General features: G+C 36.2%; 2 protein-coding genes across 2 annotated transcripts; both read left to right on the top strand.

Moving 5' to 3' along the window:
• The first annotated feature begins 382 nt into the window (after positions 1-382).
• Positions 383-1,460, top strand: LOC6043351. Its single transcript, XM_001870914.2, has 2 exons — positions 383-1,091; positions 1,151-1,460. The coding sequence occupies exons 1-2, from the start codon at positions 429-431 to the stop codon at positions 1,343-1,345; spliced, it is 858 nt and encodes a 285-aa protein (XP_001870949.2). The 5' UTR covers positions 383-428; the 3' UTR covers positions 1,346-1,460.
• A 5,758-nt stretch (positions 1,461-7,218) lies between these two features.
• LOC6043350 lies at positions 7,219-14,512 on the top strand. Its single transcript, XM_038265591.1, has 3 exons — positions 7,219-7,924; positions 7,984-8,143; positions 14,362-14,512. Exons 1-3 carry the CDS (start codon positions 7,262-7,264, stop codon positions 14,397-14,399), a joined length of 861 nt encoding a protein of 286 aa, XP_038121519.1. The 5' UTR covers positions 7,219-7,261; the 3' UTR covers positions 14,400-14,512.
• Positions 14,513-18,233: the final 3,721 nt, after the last annotated feature.

Below are 18,233 nucleotides of genomic sequence, written 5' to 3'. Positions count from 1 at the left end.
CCTGTAATAGTGCATGGACACAAGCAGCTACCCACTGAGAAATTTAACGACCCGATCGGCCTTCGTCAGCCTGATTTTATTCAACCATCAGACTGATCGGGGCGTTACATTTCTCAGAGGGTACATTGTACATGTACATGTGATCCCAATCCTCTTAAAAGGGAGCATTGTTCCACTCAGAAACTGGGAACTGCTTTTTGCATTCATGAAGGTGAGGCAAAACACCGTACTTTGACTAAAGAAAATGTGCAAAATGTGTTCAGTAAATGATTGTTAAATGAATAAAGAGTTCATTCTAGCGAATTCAATTTCATTTAGATCCAAAATTCGCAAAATTATCCCATGGGTATAAAAAAGCACAAAATCTAACTTCCCAATCATCAGTTGTGTTCTACTGTTTGAATACGAAGTACCCGAACGCCGAAACCATGAATCGTTGGCTTACAGTGGCCTTCCTGGTGGCTTCCGCCGGAGGAGCATTCTCGTTGTACTCGGCCATTTCGGTTGGCTCCACGGGCCTCGCCAACATGGCCACCAACCTGCAGTCGCTCTCGGTCGTGGTGAAAAACTACTACAACGCCCTCAACACTGACCGGACTTTGGTGAACGCATCTTTGAACGATTTGGGATACTATGTCAACGTGACATATGCTGCAATGAACAAAACTTACGGAGCCACTCAACCGAACCTGGTTTCGATGATGCAGACTATTGCATACTTTAATCAAACTCTTGGATATGGAGAACAATCAGTTCATTCCATGATTTCGTCAGATTTATCTCAAGTGGCTATGAATCTCCAGCAGCTGATTGATAGCATTTTCCAGAGCTTCTCAATGTCGCTGTACACGATGAGCTCGTACGATCAGTCGTATACTGAAGATAAGTGCATTGCCAAAAACATGACACAAATGTCTCAAATTCCCAACAATTTGGGCAAGCTGGGTCCGTGTCTGCAGCAAGAGGTCAACACTGCAAACGCCATCACTCCAACAATTGTCGCTACTATTAAACTGCTTAAGTCCGATCTCATTGCGTATAACAACCTCCTCAAAATTTGCCAGCCGACATCAACCACGTGTCTTGAACAGGTCAGTAGATTTGATAAACCATTTCTCCAACATATTTCAGTTTCTTATTTTTATTGCAGTTCTTCACGGGTCTCTCGATGGACTTGAGCAATGTGCAAATGGCGCTGTCTTTCGTGCAGCAATATGTCAGTTATATTCAAATGGATGCCTCTAGTCGTAACCGCATCTGTGGCGAGCTGGTCCGAGCCGAAATTCAGGATCAAATTACGAACTTGCAATCAACCGTGCAAAGATGCTCGTATCCTCAGATGTAAAAATTTCAAGTGTGTTTATGGTACAATGCAGAGCTAAAATCGATGGAACAATCAGCGGATGTAGCTTTAAGTTAGTTTGAAATAAATTTATTAACAATTCTTCCTACAAAACAGCGGTACGGTACTTTTTTTGCATTTCTCTTTGTTTCGTCGTCCGTGTGACCGTGAACGGCCATGGTCAACGACGACCAATTTTTTCAAAAGTTTTTTTATCGTAAAATCGCGATAACTCTTGATGTTTATTAGCAAACCCCTTATGTTTTATATCATTTTTTTGTAATTATCTGCTCTACAACTCTTTGTACAACATTGTTACACTCTGAAAAATAACCATGCAAAGTTAGAAAAAACACGAAATTTTAAAATGAAAAGTTTTGTTCTAAATGAAAAAAAAAACCTTTCTGGGTTAATGTACACCCAACCGGCGTTCGCATGATTGTGATGCATGGCGGCATGAAATTTTATCAGAATCTGCATGAAATCTGTCCTCAATCATTTTTTGCGCTATAGGGGTATGACAATTTTACCGACAATTATCGACATTGCCGACTGCAGCTGTTTGGTTGTATTGCAGAAAATAAATCTTAATAGAATGAGGATGGAACCATCAACTTCTTGGATGTTGATCCGACACGCTACCACCGCGCCATGGACGCTTATTGAATTGAAAGGGACAGAGCACCAACACATTCTTCTCTCATGAGTGTTGCTAGGGGACGCGCCAGCATTATATGTGTTGGTGAGAACTGAAGATCGCTGACATGTTTACTACGCGAGCAAAAATGAGCTATGAGCTTGCTGCAAAAACTGTTATAAAATATAACATTTTCTGCAGCAAATCCATTGTTGCAGATTTAGATATAGTCTTTTCCTTTGGGTGTAGAATCGAAAAGTACATAAAATTTCCCTTTAAATGACAGTTACGAAAAATGGCAACGTTTTTAAAACTTTTTTAGTGTCGATGAAAATGAGTACGCCATCAAATTGGGAGTCTAATTTTACATAAAAGTCCCTTAACACCAAATTTCTATGTTATCGCCGTTTCAAGCTGCAAATTATTGAAAAAACACCTCTTTTTTCGCATGTTCAAAAATGGAAGGAATCGTACCGCCCCTCCGTCACGAGATATCAAAAAACGGACCTCGAATTCGTGATCAGGGACATAATCGAAGAGGGGTCGGGGCAACTGCTGTGTGAGTTGGCGGATAATATTCCAAGCTACATTCTAGAGAAGTGAGCTGCTGATATCTTTGAAACGAGAAGAATCGAGGCCGGAAAGTGGAGCAACTAGTGTCTAATTTGGTAAGATCAATCCATTTTATTACGTTTATATTGATAACTATTTAATTACTAACTATATTGAACAATTCGCTAAAGACCCACACAAATGAACAATTTATGTTTTTTTTTTAAATTCATATTTATTTAGAGTTTCTTTTCCATGTACATTCATTCAGTTAAAATATTATTGAGTGTCCAATCACAATCGATGACTTTTCAGCTCAATTATTAATACTAGCAATTTTCATTGATTCATGAAATATTGTTGCTTTCGCTATTCAGTGATTTCAAATGTAGGAGGTCCTACATGTACAAAAGGGAAAAGGGATACATTAAAAATAACTTATAAACTATATAAAAAGCGGATCAATGCAGCTGAAGACTGCAATGATTTTTGTCGAAATGCATCAATTATCTTATTGGACATAACATCCAAAGTGTCAACTTCGGCTAATTGATGAAGTTCACTGGTGCTGAACCAGGGAGGAAGTTTCAGAATCATTTTCAGAATTTTGTTCTGAATCCTCTGAAGTTTTTTCTTCCTGGTTAAGAAACAGCTTGTCCAGATCGGCACAGCATAAAGCATGGCAGGTCTGAAAATTTGTTTATATTGAATAATTTATGGAAAACTCAACTTAACCATATTTCAATGGCCCAATGAGATTCCTCTACCCTATCCAAACCAACCAACAACATCCGTTCACTTTAAAAAGTCGCGTGGGTTGCCCCTAGTGAACAAAAAAAACAATCCGTCCCAAATCCCTCCGGGACTGTGTGGACGTGGCCTTGGAGCACAGTGTAGAAATTTAAGTTCTCAAATATTTTTTATTGCACCGGAATCAAATTGTCTAAGAATAATTTATTGACCATTGTGGCAGTTGGCGTGGTCAAATGTTAACGCTATCCGCTTTGTAAGCGGATGATAATGGGTTCGATTCCCATCTGCTCCAACCTTCCATCGGATGGAGAAGTAATTCTATGCTATGCTATGCTTATAACATGCACTGTTATTCAAATTCGCCTTGGCGTTCTCGATTGCGAGATTCCAACTTGAAACTAGGTGTCCGAAGGCTTGATTGTTGAGGCAATTGAAACCTCTTTTACACCTTAGCTTCCATCCACCCCGGGATTCGAACCGACGACCTTTGGATTGTGAGTCCAACTGCCTACCAGCGACTCCACCGAGGCAGGACCCAGAGAGACGACTTCTACACCTGGACTGAGCTAACGACCTAACCTTTAGGTTAGACCGGGGCCAACATTTACTTCCCCGTCCGACGGAAGGTGTGATCATACATTGCACACTGGGAAAAAAGGGACCTGTAGCCCCATGAATTAGATGCCGCTGAAATTTTAACTTGGAAATATATGTTTATTATGTAAAAAAATCCGGGGAATCGAATGGTGATAGTTTCGTCTGCCGGAGATAATGGGAAAGGGTCCATTTTGCCCAAATATCCCCTAAAATGCAACCTTTTTATATTATATGCTACATTACGAGAAATACCGCAGGTTTTTAGACTTCAAAATAAGTGAACTTTATGTAAAAAACTATGACAAATCGATTGGTGAAGGTTTCACGTGCCGGAGACACCGAGAAAGGTCTCATTTTGCCCCAATTAACCCTATATTTGATTTTTCATGTAATTTGCTCCACATCGTAAAGTGCCGCAGTTTTTCAGACTTCAAAATAAGTGAACTTTATGTAAAAAACCATGACAAATCGATTGGTGAAGGTTTCACGTGCCGGAGACACCGAGAAAGGTCTTATTTTGCCCCAATTAACCCTATATTCGATTTTTCATGTAATTTGCTCCACATCGTAAAGTGCCGCAGTTTTTCAGACTTCAAAATAAGTGAACTTTATGTAAAAAACTATGACAAATCGATTGGTGAAGGTTTCACGTGCCGGAGACACCGAGAAAGGTCTCATTTTGCCCCAATTAACCCTATATTCGATTTTTTCATGTAATTTGCTTCACATCGTAAAGTGCTGCAGTTTTTCAGACTTCAAAATAAGTGAACTTTATGTAAAAAACCATGACAAATCGATCGGTGAAGGTTTCACGTGTCGGAGACACCGAGAAAGGTCTTATTTTGCCTCAATTAACCCTATATTCAATTTTCCATGTAATTTGCTCCACATCGTAAAGTGCAGCAGTTTTTCAGGCTTCAAAATAAGTGAAATTTATGTAAAAAACCATGACAAATCGATTGGTGAAGGTTTCGCGTGCCGGAGACACCGGGAAAGGTCTCATTTTGCCCCAAATAACCCTATATTCGATTTTTTAATCTAATTTGCAAGTGTTATGTAGTTTGAAAAAATCACTTATTCTAAAAATATTAAACATTGCAGCCTTACCCGTTGTGCTTCTATGATGAGCAACCAGGCGAGCATACACACGAACGTTACAAACAAGCTCGGACTCACCTCGCTCGTAAAACGACTCCTGAAGCCAATTTATTGGACATAATGAGGCTATCGCTGACCTGGTCGGACCCAAAATGTCCGATACCAACTTTCGTTCGAACACCATCGATTTCTTTATTGATGAATAATGTTAGGAAATGCACATTTTTCCATATAAGGGACATTTGGGGCAAACGGACCTATTTCTGGTGTCTCCGGTGCATAAAAACTTTCACCAATCGATTTGTCATGGTTTTTTACATAAAGTTCACTTATTTTGAAGTCTAAAAAACTGCGGCACTTTACGATGTGGAGCAAATTACATGAAAAAATCGAATATACGGATAATTGGGGCAAAATGGACCCTTTCCCATTATCTCCGGCACGTGAAACCTTCACCAATCGATTTGTCATAGTTTTTTACATAAAGTTCATCTATTTTGAAGTCTGAAAAACTGCGGCACTTTACGATGTGGAGCAAATTACATGAAAAATCGAATATAGGGTTAATTGGGGCAAAATAAGACCTTTCTCGGTGTCTCCGGCACGTGAAACCTTCACCAATCGATTTGTCATAGTTTTTTACATAAAGTTCACCTATTTTGAAGTCTGAAAAACTGCGGCACTTTACGATGTGGAGCAAATTACATGGAAAATTGAATATAGGGTTAATTGAGGCAAAATAAGACCATAGTTTTTTACATAAAGTTCACTTATTTTGAAGTCTAAAAACCTGCGGTATTTCTCGTAATGTAGCATATAATATAAAAAGGTTGCATTTTAGGGGATATTTGGGCAAAATGGACCCTTTCCCATTATCTCCGGCAGACGAAACCATTACCATTCGATTCCCTGGATTTTTTTACATAATAAACATATATTTCCAAGTTAAAATTTCAGCGGCATCTAATTCATGGGGCTACGGGTCCCTTTTTTCCCAGTGTGCATTGTTTGTGATCGATGTACACGATTTATCTATCAGAACCAATTTTATCATAGTATTTTGAGAGATTTATTAGCACTCCTAGTGAAAAAAATCCGCTCGGAGACAAGCAGCGAAAAACAAACTTAAAACTACATTTTTGATCGTAGTAATTCCAGATTTGATCAAATTGTAAAATCTCTTAAAATTATTATTTGCAATAATCTTATTTGTTTCAAACATGTAATGTACTGAAAACAAAAGCACAAAACTGACGAAGAGTCATTTTAATTGTGAAAGCGTGACTTTTATGAAAATTACTTTTTTTTGATACCAAAGGCAGTTTACTCGGCCTAATCTTCAGCTAAAAAAAATAAGAAGTCTAAATATTTCACCCATGGAATCCCAAAATCTGATTACACAAGTCCTCACCTTTTGACCTTGACGGATCCCCAAAATACGATTTCAATAAAAACCGAAAAAACTCCGTGCATTTTTGTGACTTTTCATATGGAAGAAGTTTCAATCTTGCCTGAAAATTGATGTAAGTGCGAGACTGGCCAAACACAAGTACGAGCTCAACTACCGGGACTACCGGACTCGGGACTACAGCAACCAAATTCACCCAACATCAGGACAATGCACAGAATGACTATCTAAATTCGCCTTATAAGTCCTGTTTCACCCCAGGTGACGGTTGTTGTTGTTATCCCTAGGCACATCCATTTTCTTAATCTATTCTAGAACAATTGAAACTTTGATAAGCTATAATTTCTTGTAAACTCATTTCAAATGTGGTTTTTGAACAAAAAGAGTTCTTCATCCATTTTGAGTGAATTGGGTACTAAAGCCCTGTGTCAATTTTTATGTACATCGGTAAAAAACACGATTAAAAACCATTTCTGATCACTTTGTTTAATTTTAATGCAAAAAAAAAAAAAATGACAAGACAACATTTTTTCGATGGATCCACTATGGTCGCCTTGGAACGAGCTGTCAAGTAGGAGCTTTTCTGTCAAGAAGGACCGCGAGGTTAATTTTTCAAAGTTGATTTAAAATCCATTTTAAACACTTTGTGGTCGTACAAAGGGTCATTGTACTCAGAAAAATAAGCTTTATCGCTGTAAACAATAATATCAGCAATCTAAGCTTGATTTTAGGACCCAATTCCATTATAGGAAATTCTCGGAAGTTTGCCAACGTGATATCATCTCACCAATTGATATAAAAGAGACCACATACCACTTCCAAATCATCAGTTGTTTTCTGTTGTTTGAATACGAAGTACCCGAACGCCGAAACCATGAATCGTTGGCTTACAGTGGCCTTCCTGGTGGCTTCCGCCGGAGGAGCATTCTCGTTGTACTCGGCCATTTCGGTTGGTTCCACGGGCCTCGCCAACATGGCCACCAACCTGCAGTCGCTCTCGGTCGTGGTGAACAACTACTACAACGCCCTCAACACTGACCGGACTTTGGTGAACGCATCTTTGAACGACTTTGGATACTATCTCAACGTGACGTATGCGGCAATGAATAAAACGTACGGAGCAACGCAGCCAAACTTGGTTTTGCTGATGCCGACGATTTCGTACTTTAACCAAACCTTAGGATACGGAGAATCTTCCGTCAATTCACAAATTTCGTCAGATTTATCTCAAGTGGCTATGAATCTCCAGCAGACGATTGATAGCATTTTTCAGAGCTTCTCAATGTCGCTGTACACGATGAGCTCGTACGATCAGTCGTATACTGAAGATAAGTGCGTTGCCAAAAACATGACACAAATGTCTCAAATTCCCAACAATTTGGGCAAGCTGGGTCCGTGTCTGCAGCAAGAGGTCAACACGGCAAACGCCATCACTCCAACAATTGTCGCAACTATTAAACTGCTCAAGGCCGATTTCATGGCGTATAACAACCTCCTCAAAATTTGCCAGCCGACATCAACCACATGTCTTGAACAGGTAAACAGTTATAAGAAACCATTTCTCCTCAATATCTGATATTCTTATATTGGTAACAGTTTTTCTCGGGTCTCTCGATGGACTTGAGCAACGTGCAAATGGCGCTGCATTTTGTGCAACAATACGTCAATGGTATCCAGCAAGATGCCTACACTCGTAATCGCATCTGTGGCGAGCTGGTCAGAGCCGAAGTGCAGGATCAAATTATGAACTTGCAATCTGTCGTGATCGGGGACTTTCTTTTATAATAAAAACACAGATATTTTGCAATTAACAAACAACACGTCTTATTCCACAGAAATTAACCACAAAACTGATTTGACAATCTTCATTTTCTCTTTCGCCGGCCGCACGCATCTCGTTGTTTTCTCGCTCGTTGTTCTCTCTCGCAGCTCGCTAGCGCGCTCTCGCACTCAATCCACAATCAGCTAACAAGGCAATATTCATGAAGGTGCGCACTTTTGTTGCGCTCTTAACTCTTATTTATTAATTATATCAATCTTATAATAAGTACTCATTTAATAATTTATTACATATTCAATCCTGCAACCCATAATCCCTACATTCTCCTCTTTTCTACTCTCAAGATGACGAATATCAATCATAATTCCTAACAGAAAAATTGCATGAATGCTAAATCAATCAATGTTTTTTTTTTAAATTTTCTAAAAGATTTTCGTCGGGTTCCTCGACTTTGTTTTCATGCTGACCTAAATACGAAAGCGCAGTCTTCGAAATGTTTCATCTATGTTGTCCAAGAGACTGACATCCGATCGCAGGAGTTGTAGAAAATGGAATGCGCTGATGAGGTTGAAAATTTAAAACACCTGAAAATATAAGAAAAAGAAAAACGAGGAGGAAAACAAAAACCACAAATATTTCTCACACAAACGCAGGTTTATCATTCTTTATGCAATACGAGATTAGTGATTGTTTACTTGATTTTCTTTAAATTTTATGTAATTTAAAATTAGAAAGCAAATTTTACAAATTTTGCTTAAACCACATAACACGATTTAAAAATAATAATTCAAATTCAAAAGCAATTTTTATTTTTTAAACATTTCGAATTAAATGGAATCACATTATTTTTATTTATTATCATTTTGTGAATATGAAATATAAAACAATGTGTTCTATATTCAAAAATCTAACATGTTGCTGACTTAAATAACAAATGAAGCATAATTCTGGCGTTTTTAAAGTTTTAAATTTATGTGTACCTTAAAAACAAAGAATAAACATTTCTAAACATATATATAATGTGGTAATTTATTCAACTTATTTAAAAAAATCGGAAACAAAAACTATGACAGGCACAGATATTGTTTTTACTCAAATTTACACTTTGAATTTATGTGCGCCCGCCACGGAGTTCAAACCGATCTATGGATTATGAGCCCAAGCCCAGTGCCACGTCCGATTGATCCACCAGACGGGACTTGAAGGTAAACATAAACTGATTTTAATATTAAATGCAGACGTGACGAAAAGTGTATGTTTGTAATTAATACCCAAAACACCCAAAATAGATCTACAAGCAAGCTTATTCCTTCCTCATTTTCAATATTTTTATCTATACTTTTCTGTAATTTATTCCCAACCAAGCTGTACAGCTAAAACAAACAACATTTTTTAAATAAAGGCTAGTATGGAGATCGGAAGGAAAAGGGGTCAAGAAACAGCTTTACGAACAGCAGAACAAAGGAGAGGGAGCGTTTTCTTGGGGCTTTTCTTCACCCTATCTGGCTTGCTTTCGCTTCAACTGCTGCCCATTTGTATTTTGTCTCGACCGGTTCCTTCCGATGTGCATACACCGCTTAACATTGTATTAAAAACAAAACAACACATTTATAAAATAAAAAAAGTCCATATTTCAGTTTAAGGTGATATCTTGAAAAGCAATCTCAATAAATGAAGCAAATTGCAAAAATAATATAAATAATTCAATTAATGCTCAAAATGTACTTTGCTCAACAAAATACATTTTTGCTTTGTTGCACAAAATACATTTTTTTATAAAAATAAAATCAAATGTTGTTAATTCTTGTCACAAAAGCTTTCTGAAAAAATATTTTAACCGATTTAACGATTTTGTTCTGTAAATGCATGGTAGTATCAACATTTTTCAACTTTTATATTAAAAATTTTGAACTTTCTATTAATATTCACTTACGCGATCTTTTAACCAAACAAACGATAGTTTTTACCGAATATTTTTTTTCTCTGTTGTGTCTACTTAATAATATTTTTGTTTATCTTGAAACAAAACATAGTTCAGAAAATATTATTCTAATGAATAAAACAAAATCATGTGGTAAATTGTTGCAATAAAAATAAAATATATAAACTGAAATAAATGCCATTCCGCTATATTCGATTTCTATTATATGTCAAATTAATTTTCTCTTCAAATTGCATTTATTGTAGCTAAAGGTATGGATTCAAACACTTTTGATATTACCGTAGATTAGATTATTCAATGTTACATTTAATCATGATCAAAACAATGTTTAAGGTCATTTTATTTATAAATACCATCAAAATGTACTGTGCTTATCAGATAACAACAACAAAAAAATTTATTCAATTATTCTTGTAATGCATAGATGTATAGATTGCAATCTAACTACTTTCTCAAAGGGTTCCAGCTCAGGCGAAACATTTTCCAAACTACCACCGCAGAGGTCTGTCAGGCTCCAACACGGAGGAGACAATATCCTAACCATAAATTCCTTCAAAACGTATCTTGCTTATCTAAAAACAGCTGAAAGATTTTTTAATGTTTTATTTTAAATATTTTGTTTTATTTTTCTCGTAATGTAAAATGGGTTCCAAGCAACTTTGATATATTACATCAGTAGATTGTTCACAGAAACTTATTTTTTTAATCACGATCTTTACAATCCCTGTCAATGGTTTCTTTTCTTATTTAAAATTTTTACTTTTTCATTGCTGATAAACTCCTGTTATGTAATTTGAAACAGTTTGGTTTCATAATTAAGTACAATCGATTAAAGAACCCCAAAGTTACTTTAATTTATTTCAAAATAATGTTTCCTTAATTAAATTTTTATATATTTACTTTACTAAAATTCTGAAAGTTTTTTTTAAACTCAATAAAATGATACATTGTTAAAATAAAATTCTATCGAAATTAATGAATGATTTTGAACTATTTTGATACAAATCACAGATATTGCATTGAAAAGTAAAAATAAATATAATTAATATAAATATTTCCGAGTTTTTTTAAAATTATGTTTTTTTTCCGTTGCTCAATTCAAAATAAATATTTAAATATTTGTATTATTTTCTCTTGTGACGCAACGCTCTCACAATTTAAGTTATATTTTAAGCATTTCTGATGATTAATCATTCCTTTATTTATTATTTAAAAATACATCAAATTTATTATTAAGTGAATTATTTTACCTTTTTTTAACTAATAATTACATAAATTTTTACGTCCCTGTGAAATAATGTTGAGTTTCAAGAATTTTTTTTTTCACTGCTGAGTAGATCGATTAAAGTAACAATTAACAATAACAACTATCAATATGGAATATTTAATCATTAACGTCTTTCAATTTAGAGGTTTATCTTTCAAGAGAGGACAACTCCAGTGTTAGTTATAGTGACAACCGTTTTAGTCCTATTCGATGAATTTAAAATAATTTTTTTTATGTGGTTCACAGACATAACGCCAAAATACATATTGCTTTGTCTGTGGATACCAAAAAGTGCTCACTTTCACATTTAAATTTATTTATTCATTTTCTTAGGTCAATTTCTTTTGTGATGTCAAAGACGGCCCTTAATTGAATGAAAAGATTTGCTGAACAATATATTTTTAAAATCCATAAGGCTCCTTCTGCGAAGATATTTAAAAAAAATCATCACAAAAGTCGGTCGGGTTCCTTTATCGAGGAGATTGTTATCTGACTGCTTTTGCAAAGAGCTCCAGCACAGATTATTCATTTTTAAATCTGACTACCATCACAGAGGTCTGTCAGGCTCTAACACAGAGGAGACTTTTTTCTGACTACCATCGCAGAGGTCTGTCAGGCTCCAATACAGAGGAGACTTTTTCTGACTACCATCGCAGAGGTCTGTCAGGCTCCAACACAGAGGAGACTTTTTTCTGACTACCATCGCAGAGGTCTGTCAGGCTCCAACACAGAGGAGACTTTTTTCTGACTACCATCGCAGAGGTCTGTCAGGCTCCAACACAGAGGAGACTTTTTTCTGACTACCATCGCAGAGGTCTGTCAGGCTCCAACACAGAGGAGACTTTTTCTGACTACCATCGCAGAGGTCTGTCAGGCTCCAACACAGAGGAGACTTTTTTCTGACTACCATCGCAGAGGTCTGTCAGGCTCCAACACAGAGGAGACTTTTTTTCTGACTACCATCACAGAGGTTTGTCAGTCTCCAACACAGAAGAGACTTCAAAATTAATTATGACTAATCAATTATAATGGCAAAAAACGTTGCTCAAATCAAATTTCAAAGCCAAACATTGATTGTCAATTTCTGCATAAATCTATAAAATTTTAATTAGAATTCTAAAACGATAGTTTTCAATTTCCACAGCATCAAGTAACAATCTAATATTGCATCAAATTCACAGTAAAAATTTATCGTCAAAAATAACAACAATCAAATCTTCATTCAAATGAGAACCATAAAATTAATAATCAAATTTTGTATCAACTTCAAAACAAAACATTGGTCATCAATTACCATATAAACAATCAAATATTGCGTCAAATTTTAAACTCAAAATTGCCCATCATAAAACCACAATCAAATATTGCATGAAATTTAAAACCGAAAAAAATACTGATCTATAATAACAAAACTCAAATTCAGAAAACAAATCTTGGCCTTCGATTGCCACAACAAAAAGCAACTCTATCATCATATTCAAAATAATAACTGGTTTTCGATTACCACAATATCAATCAAACCTCGTATCTTACTCGAAACAAAATATTGGTTTTCATTTATCGCAAAAATGAGCAAATTTGTCATCTTACCATAAAAACATTGGTCTTTAATTCCCTCATCAACAATCAAATCTTTCAATCAAAATTAAACCTGTAAATTTTGTAATTTGTGATTTTATTGGACTTTGCATCAAGTCATTGCCACAACAAGCATATCTTTCATTAAATTTAAAACAAAACTAACAAGAAGCAAATATTTATCTTATTCAAAAATAAACATTGGTCTTCAATTACCAAAATAACCAGCATCCAATCCAAAATAAAAATAAAAATAATGATCATCAATAATAACAACAATCCATAACAATCAAATTTTGCATCAAATTCAAAACAAAACATTGGTCGTCAATTATAATAACAACAATAAAATTCAAACAACAAATTTGATTTCAATTACCAAAACAACAACTAAATTAAAAACAAATTATCTACCTTCAATCGCAAACCAATCCTCCATCAAATTCAAAACGAAATATTGATTTTCAATTTCCACAATCTTGTCAAATCTTTTGTAAAATTATAAACAAAATATTGATTTTTATCAATCACAAAAATAAGAAAAAAACTTGAAGTCTAATTCGTAACAAAACATTGGAGTTCAATTTCCACAACAACAATTAAACATTGCATCAAATTAAAAACAAAACATTGGTCGTCAATCAAAACAACAACAATCAAATCTAAAGCAAAATGTGATTGTACAAAAACAATCAAATTTCGAGCAAATTATTTGCCTTCAAATTCCACCATAAACTTAGAATAAAACATCACAACGAAAAGCCAAACTTACTACTTCAAAACAAAACATTCATTCCCAAAATCACAACAACAAGCAAATCATTCATTAAATTTAAGACCGTCAATTATCGCAGACAGTTTTATGCCTTTTATCAATTTCAAATAACAAGTTCAAGCAAAAATCTACCTGTTTCAAAACACAGGCAAAACAACAAAGCGAAACTTTGGACCTGCATCCTGGCAGGTAAACAAAACTGTTGGATTTCACAACACAACAATTCAAGCAAAACAAATGATCTTTCATGAATCAAAAGGTTCGACTTACCGGACTGTGCCATTGTCGTGATCGGGGACTTTCTTTTATAATAAAAACACAGATATTTTGCAATTAACAAACAACACGTCTTATTCCACAGAAATTAACCACAAAACTGATTTGACAATCTTCATTTTCTCTTTCGCCGGCCGCACGCATCTCGTTGTTTTCTCGCTCGTTGTTCTCTCTCGCAGCTCGCTAGCGCGCTCTCGCACTCAATCCACAATCAGCTAACAAGGCAATATTCATGAAGGTGCGCACTTTTTGTTGCGCTCTTAACTCTTATTTATTAATTATATCAATCTTATAATAAGTACTCATTTAATAATTTATTACATATTCAATCCTGCAACCCATAATCCCTACACAATCTGCCGTGCAAAGCTGCTCGTATCCTCAGATGTCATGATTTCATGTGAATTAATGGTACAGTGCAGTGCCAGAATCAATGGTGCAATCAGTGGATGTAGCTTTAAGTTAGTTTGAATTAAATTCATTACACATTCTTCCTACACAACAGTACCTAAGCTTGTGTTTTTTTTATTCATTTTGGAAAAAAAGAAGGAATCCTAAACGTTTCAAACAAATGAGAACTTCCCCTAGGTTTATGGCAATCTGTGTCTCGGCTGCCGCAAGACTTTGTGGGTTATTTTTCTGGTAACACCGACCAAGGGGACCCCAAATATCATGTTTCGCATGTTGGTACATGCTTTTTGTGTTCACGTTTTCTCATACAATATTACATGCTTTTTCTCACAAAGGTGATGTGCACGCTTTTGCATGCGAATTTACCATCGGATTTTTTGCTGTGTTTATAAGAATATATTGTTCGGCCAGGGGGCTGACTCAGAAAGCTGCGGGCGACCCACCGTTTCTTTTCAGGTACTAGGACCCCATCGATGCAGCAGCGGACAACTCCAGCGGACGGTAAGTAGCGGCGGACCAGACTTCGGGTAAGTAAAACTCCTGGGTTTCAGGTGCTCCGAGAGAGGCAACTTGCCTTCTCGGAGGTTGGATTCGAAGAGAGCGTTTATTTTCACTTTTGGTTACAGGTTAATTATCACAGATTAAATCATAAAAAATAACAAAACTTCCCTACGTTGTTTTTGGTTTGAGTGTGGTGACAATAGAGTTATCTAAGCCCGATCTCACGCACACTAGCTTTCCATTTGTTTTTGCTGGCGACCACAAATTTTAACCTAAAAATCCATCGTGTACGTACACGCAATACATGCGCACGTAGACAGCTCTATAAGTTGTTCACCACACTGATTTGGCGAGGGGTGCTTTGTTTACTTATGGTACGTTCGTTTGAGGGCTAGTTCCGCACTGAGTGCCACACTCAGAGCTGTCAAAGTGTTTGTTTGAAGAAACTCGCGCTAGTTCCGCAAGAGTTTCGCCGCCATCTTGGAACTGAAACTCTAGTGCCGCACTCGATATTTTTTCAATTTCATGCGAGTTCCATACACACTGAAAAAGAATGTTCGTTTGAACCAAAACTGGCACCGACGAGTGTGGCACTCAGTGCCGCACTGACTGTTCAAACGAACGTACCATTAGAAATTACACCGTGGAACACTAGAGACGTTAGAGCTCCAACATATTTTTTTTTCCAGAAAATCACCAAAAATTAGTATCAACTCGGATCGCTTTGCACCCTTCAGCAAAGTTGTAGGGAATTGAATTTTCTACAAAATTCTCACACTTGGACAATTTTGGGCGTGACCCACACACCTGGCACACTTGGCGGAAAAATACGGAGACCATGTTCTTCTGCATACATTTTTGCGATTTTCCTCATAAAAACTTTAACGACGCTTTAACCTAACCGATTCGCACAGATAATTATTTTTGCCAAAGGAATCGAGTCAGAAGGTAACCCTGATGTCGATTTTTTTTATTGCAGGTCAGTGTTATTTTTGGGACTTTCATGTGAAATGCTTTGTATCGAATCTCAGTGGAAGTGAAGCGCCTTGTGTGTGTTTATACATTGAAAGCCCGACCATGGTAGTTTTAAGAAAATTTGCTAAAAATGGTGCTTATTAAATTAACTGTGGCTTTTTGGTGAAAGTAAACGCAAATATGGTAAAATGTACCATGCTTCCACAAAATTGCATGGTAGCAAATACGAAATCATTATCATTCTCTCCATAATCGAGGGTTAAAATTACCATACCGCTCTCGACATAGTAAAACTGACTGCGTTAATCAGTCAATCCAAGCACGGAATGTTTTTAGCAAAAATACGTCGGTGCGTGTTCTCAATTTAACCCTACAATATGGTAGCAACTACCATGGTTGGGTTTTCAGTGTAACATGCACTATAAAATCTATATGCACTATAAACTCATAAAATCCTTATTTTATTATGGATTTCGATCATCTTGACTTCATTCGACGTGTATCAGCAAAAACTATAAGTCCTGATATGTTTTAGCATGATTGAAACATGACATCCCTTGTCTTTATACGTTTGAACCGTTTGTGCAATAGGCTTACCATAGAAACAAGTCGAAACTTGAAGATTTTGAAAACGGATCCTACCCAGACTGCTTCGGTTAGTATGGAAGGCTTCAGTGCATTATTGTAACAACTTATTGAGATGTTCTGGGTCATTCAAAACTCCTTGGAGTTAAGACCGGTGGGTCTACCGCCGTATCAAGCAAGAGGTCAGTGATTTTTACCACTGATTATAACCGCATAGCTTCAGTGAGTGTGGTAGACTGCTTTTTCAATGTCTTGGGTCATCCCAGGACTCACTGGAGTTAACAGCCACAGATTATAACTCCAGGGAGTCCTTAGGTGATTCCAGATAACCCAGATTTACATCCAGATTTACAAAGTAGTCTAACCTACTCTGAAGCTATGCGGGTATGATTCGTAGGCAATATCGGTCGATATCTTGCTAGTTACGGTAGTAGACCCACAGATCTTAACTACAGAGTGTACTAGTATGATCCTGGACATTTCCAAACATTAACAAAGTAGTTTACCATACTCACTGAAGCTATGCGGTTATTATCAGTAGTAACAAATCACTGACCTCTTGCTTGTTACGGCGGTAGACCCACCGGTCTTAACTCCAAGGAGTTCTTGGACGACCCAGAACATTTCAATAAGTTGTTACAACAATGCACTGAAGCCTTCCATGCTAACTGAAGCAGTCTGGGTAGGATCCGTTTTCAAAATCTTCAAGTTTCGACTTGTTTCTATGGTAAGCCTATTGCACAAACGGTTCAAACGTACACTCAAAGTCAGAAGTATCCCTCAAAAGGGTACTTTCAATCCTCAAAAAGGATACTTTCTATCCTTTTTTAAAGTTCACCCGGCATCACCCTTTTAAAAGGGTATGTCAAATTCAGTACATTTTCGATACCCTTTTAAAGGGTGACGACGGGTGAACTTGAAAAAAGGATACTTTTTACTTTGAGTGTATGTAAAGACAAGAGAAGTCATGTTTCAATCATGCTAAAACATATCAGAACTTATAGTTTTTGGTGATACGCGTCGAATGAAATCAAAATGATCGAAATCCATAATAAAATAAAGATTTTATGAGTGATTTTAGAAATAGCAAAAATAAGATTTTTTGTACATTTCAACCCAAAATACTCAAACTTCAAAAACTTGTAACTTTTGAACCCCGGGGTTTAGAGAGTTCGTCGACAAGACTTTTTTTATGTCTCGGCGAGATCTTTCGAATAAAGTTTCTCCCGTTCGTGTACATCCTTGGACCAAATCCGCCCATTCTCCTTTATGAAAATAATGACGTTTACTCGGGCTAATCGTCAGTTAAAAATAAGAAGTCTAAATATTTCATCCTTGGAATCCCTAAATCTGATTCCATTTGGAGCAAAACCATGTTTTTAAAATTGCTGTAAAATTATTACAGTGTGAGCAATTCTCTACAAAACCGGCCGATTTCGACCATTTGTATTTTTTGTATTTTTTGATTTGGCTCAAACTTTGTGGGGGCCTTCCCTATGACCAAAGAAGCCATTTTGCATCATTAGTTTGTCCATATAAATTTCCATACAAATTTGGCAGCTGTTCATACAAAAATGGTACGTAAATATTCGAAAATCTGTAACTTTTGAAGGAATTTTTTGATCAATTTGGTGTCTTCGGCAAAGTTGTAGGTATTGTTAAGGACTATTTAGAAAAAAAATAGGTACACGGGAAAAAAAATTTCCCGATTTTTTTATTAACTTTTTTTTCACAAAAACTCAAATTCCCAAAAATA

Source organism: Culex quinquefasciatus, chromosome 3, assembly GCF_015732765.1.
Source record: "Culex quinquefasciatus strain JHB chromosome 3, VPISU_Cqui_1.0_pri_paternal, whole genome shotgun sequence".
NCBI classification, from domain to species: Eukaryota; Metazoa; Arthropoda; class Insecta; order Diptera; family Culicidae; genus Culex; species Culex quinquefasciatus.
The sequence above is the reverse complement of the archived record's forward strand: the minus strand, read 5'-3'. Positions and strand labels throughout refer to the sequence as shown.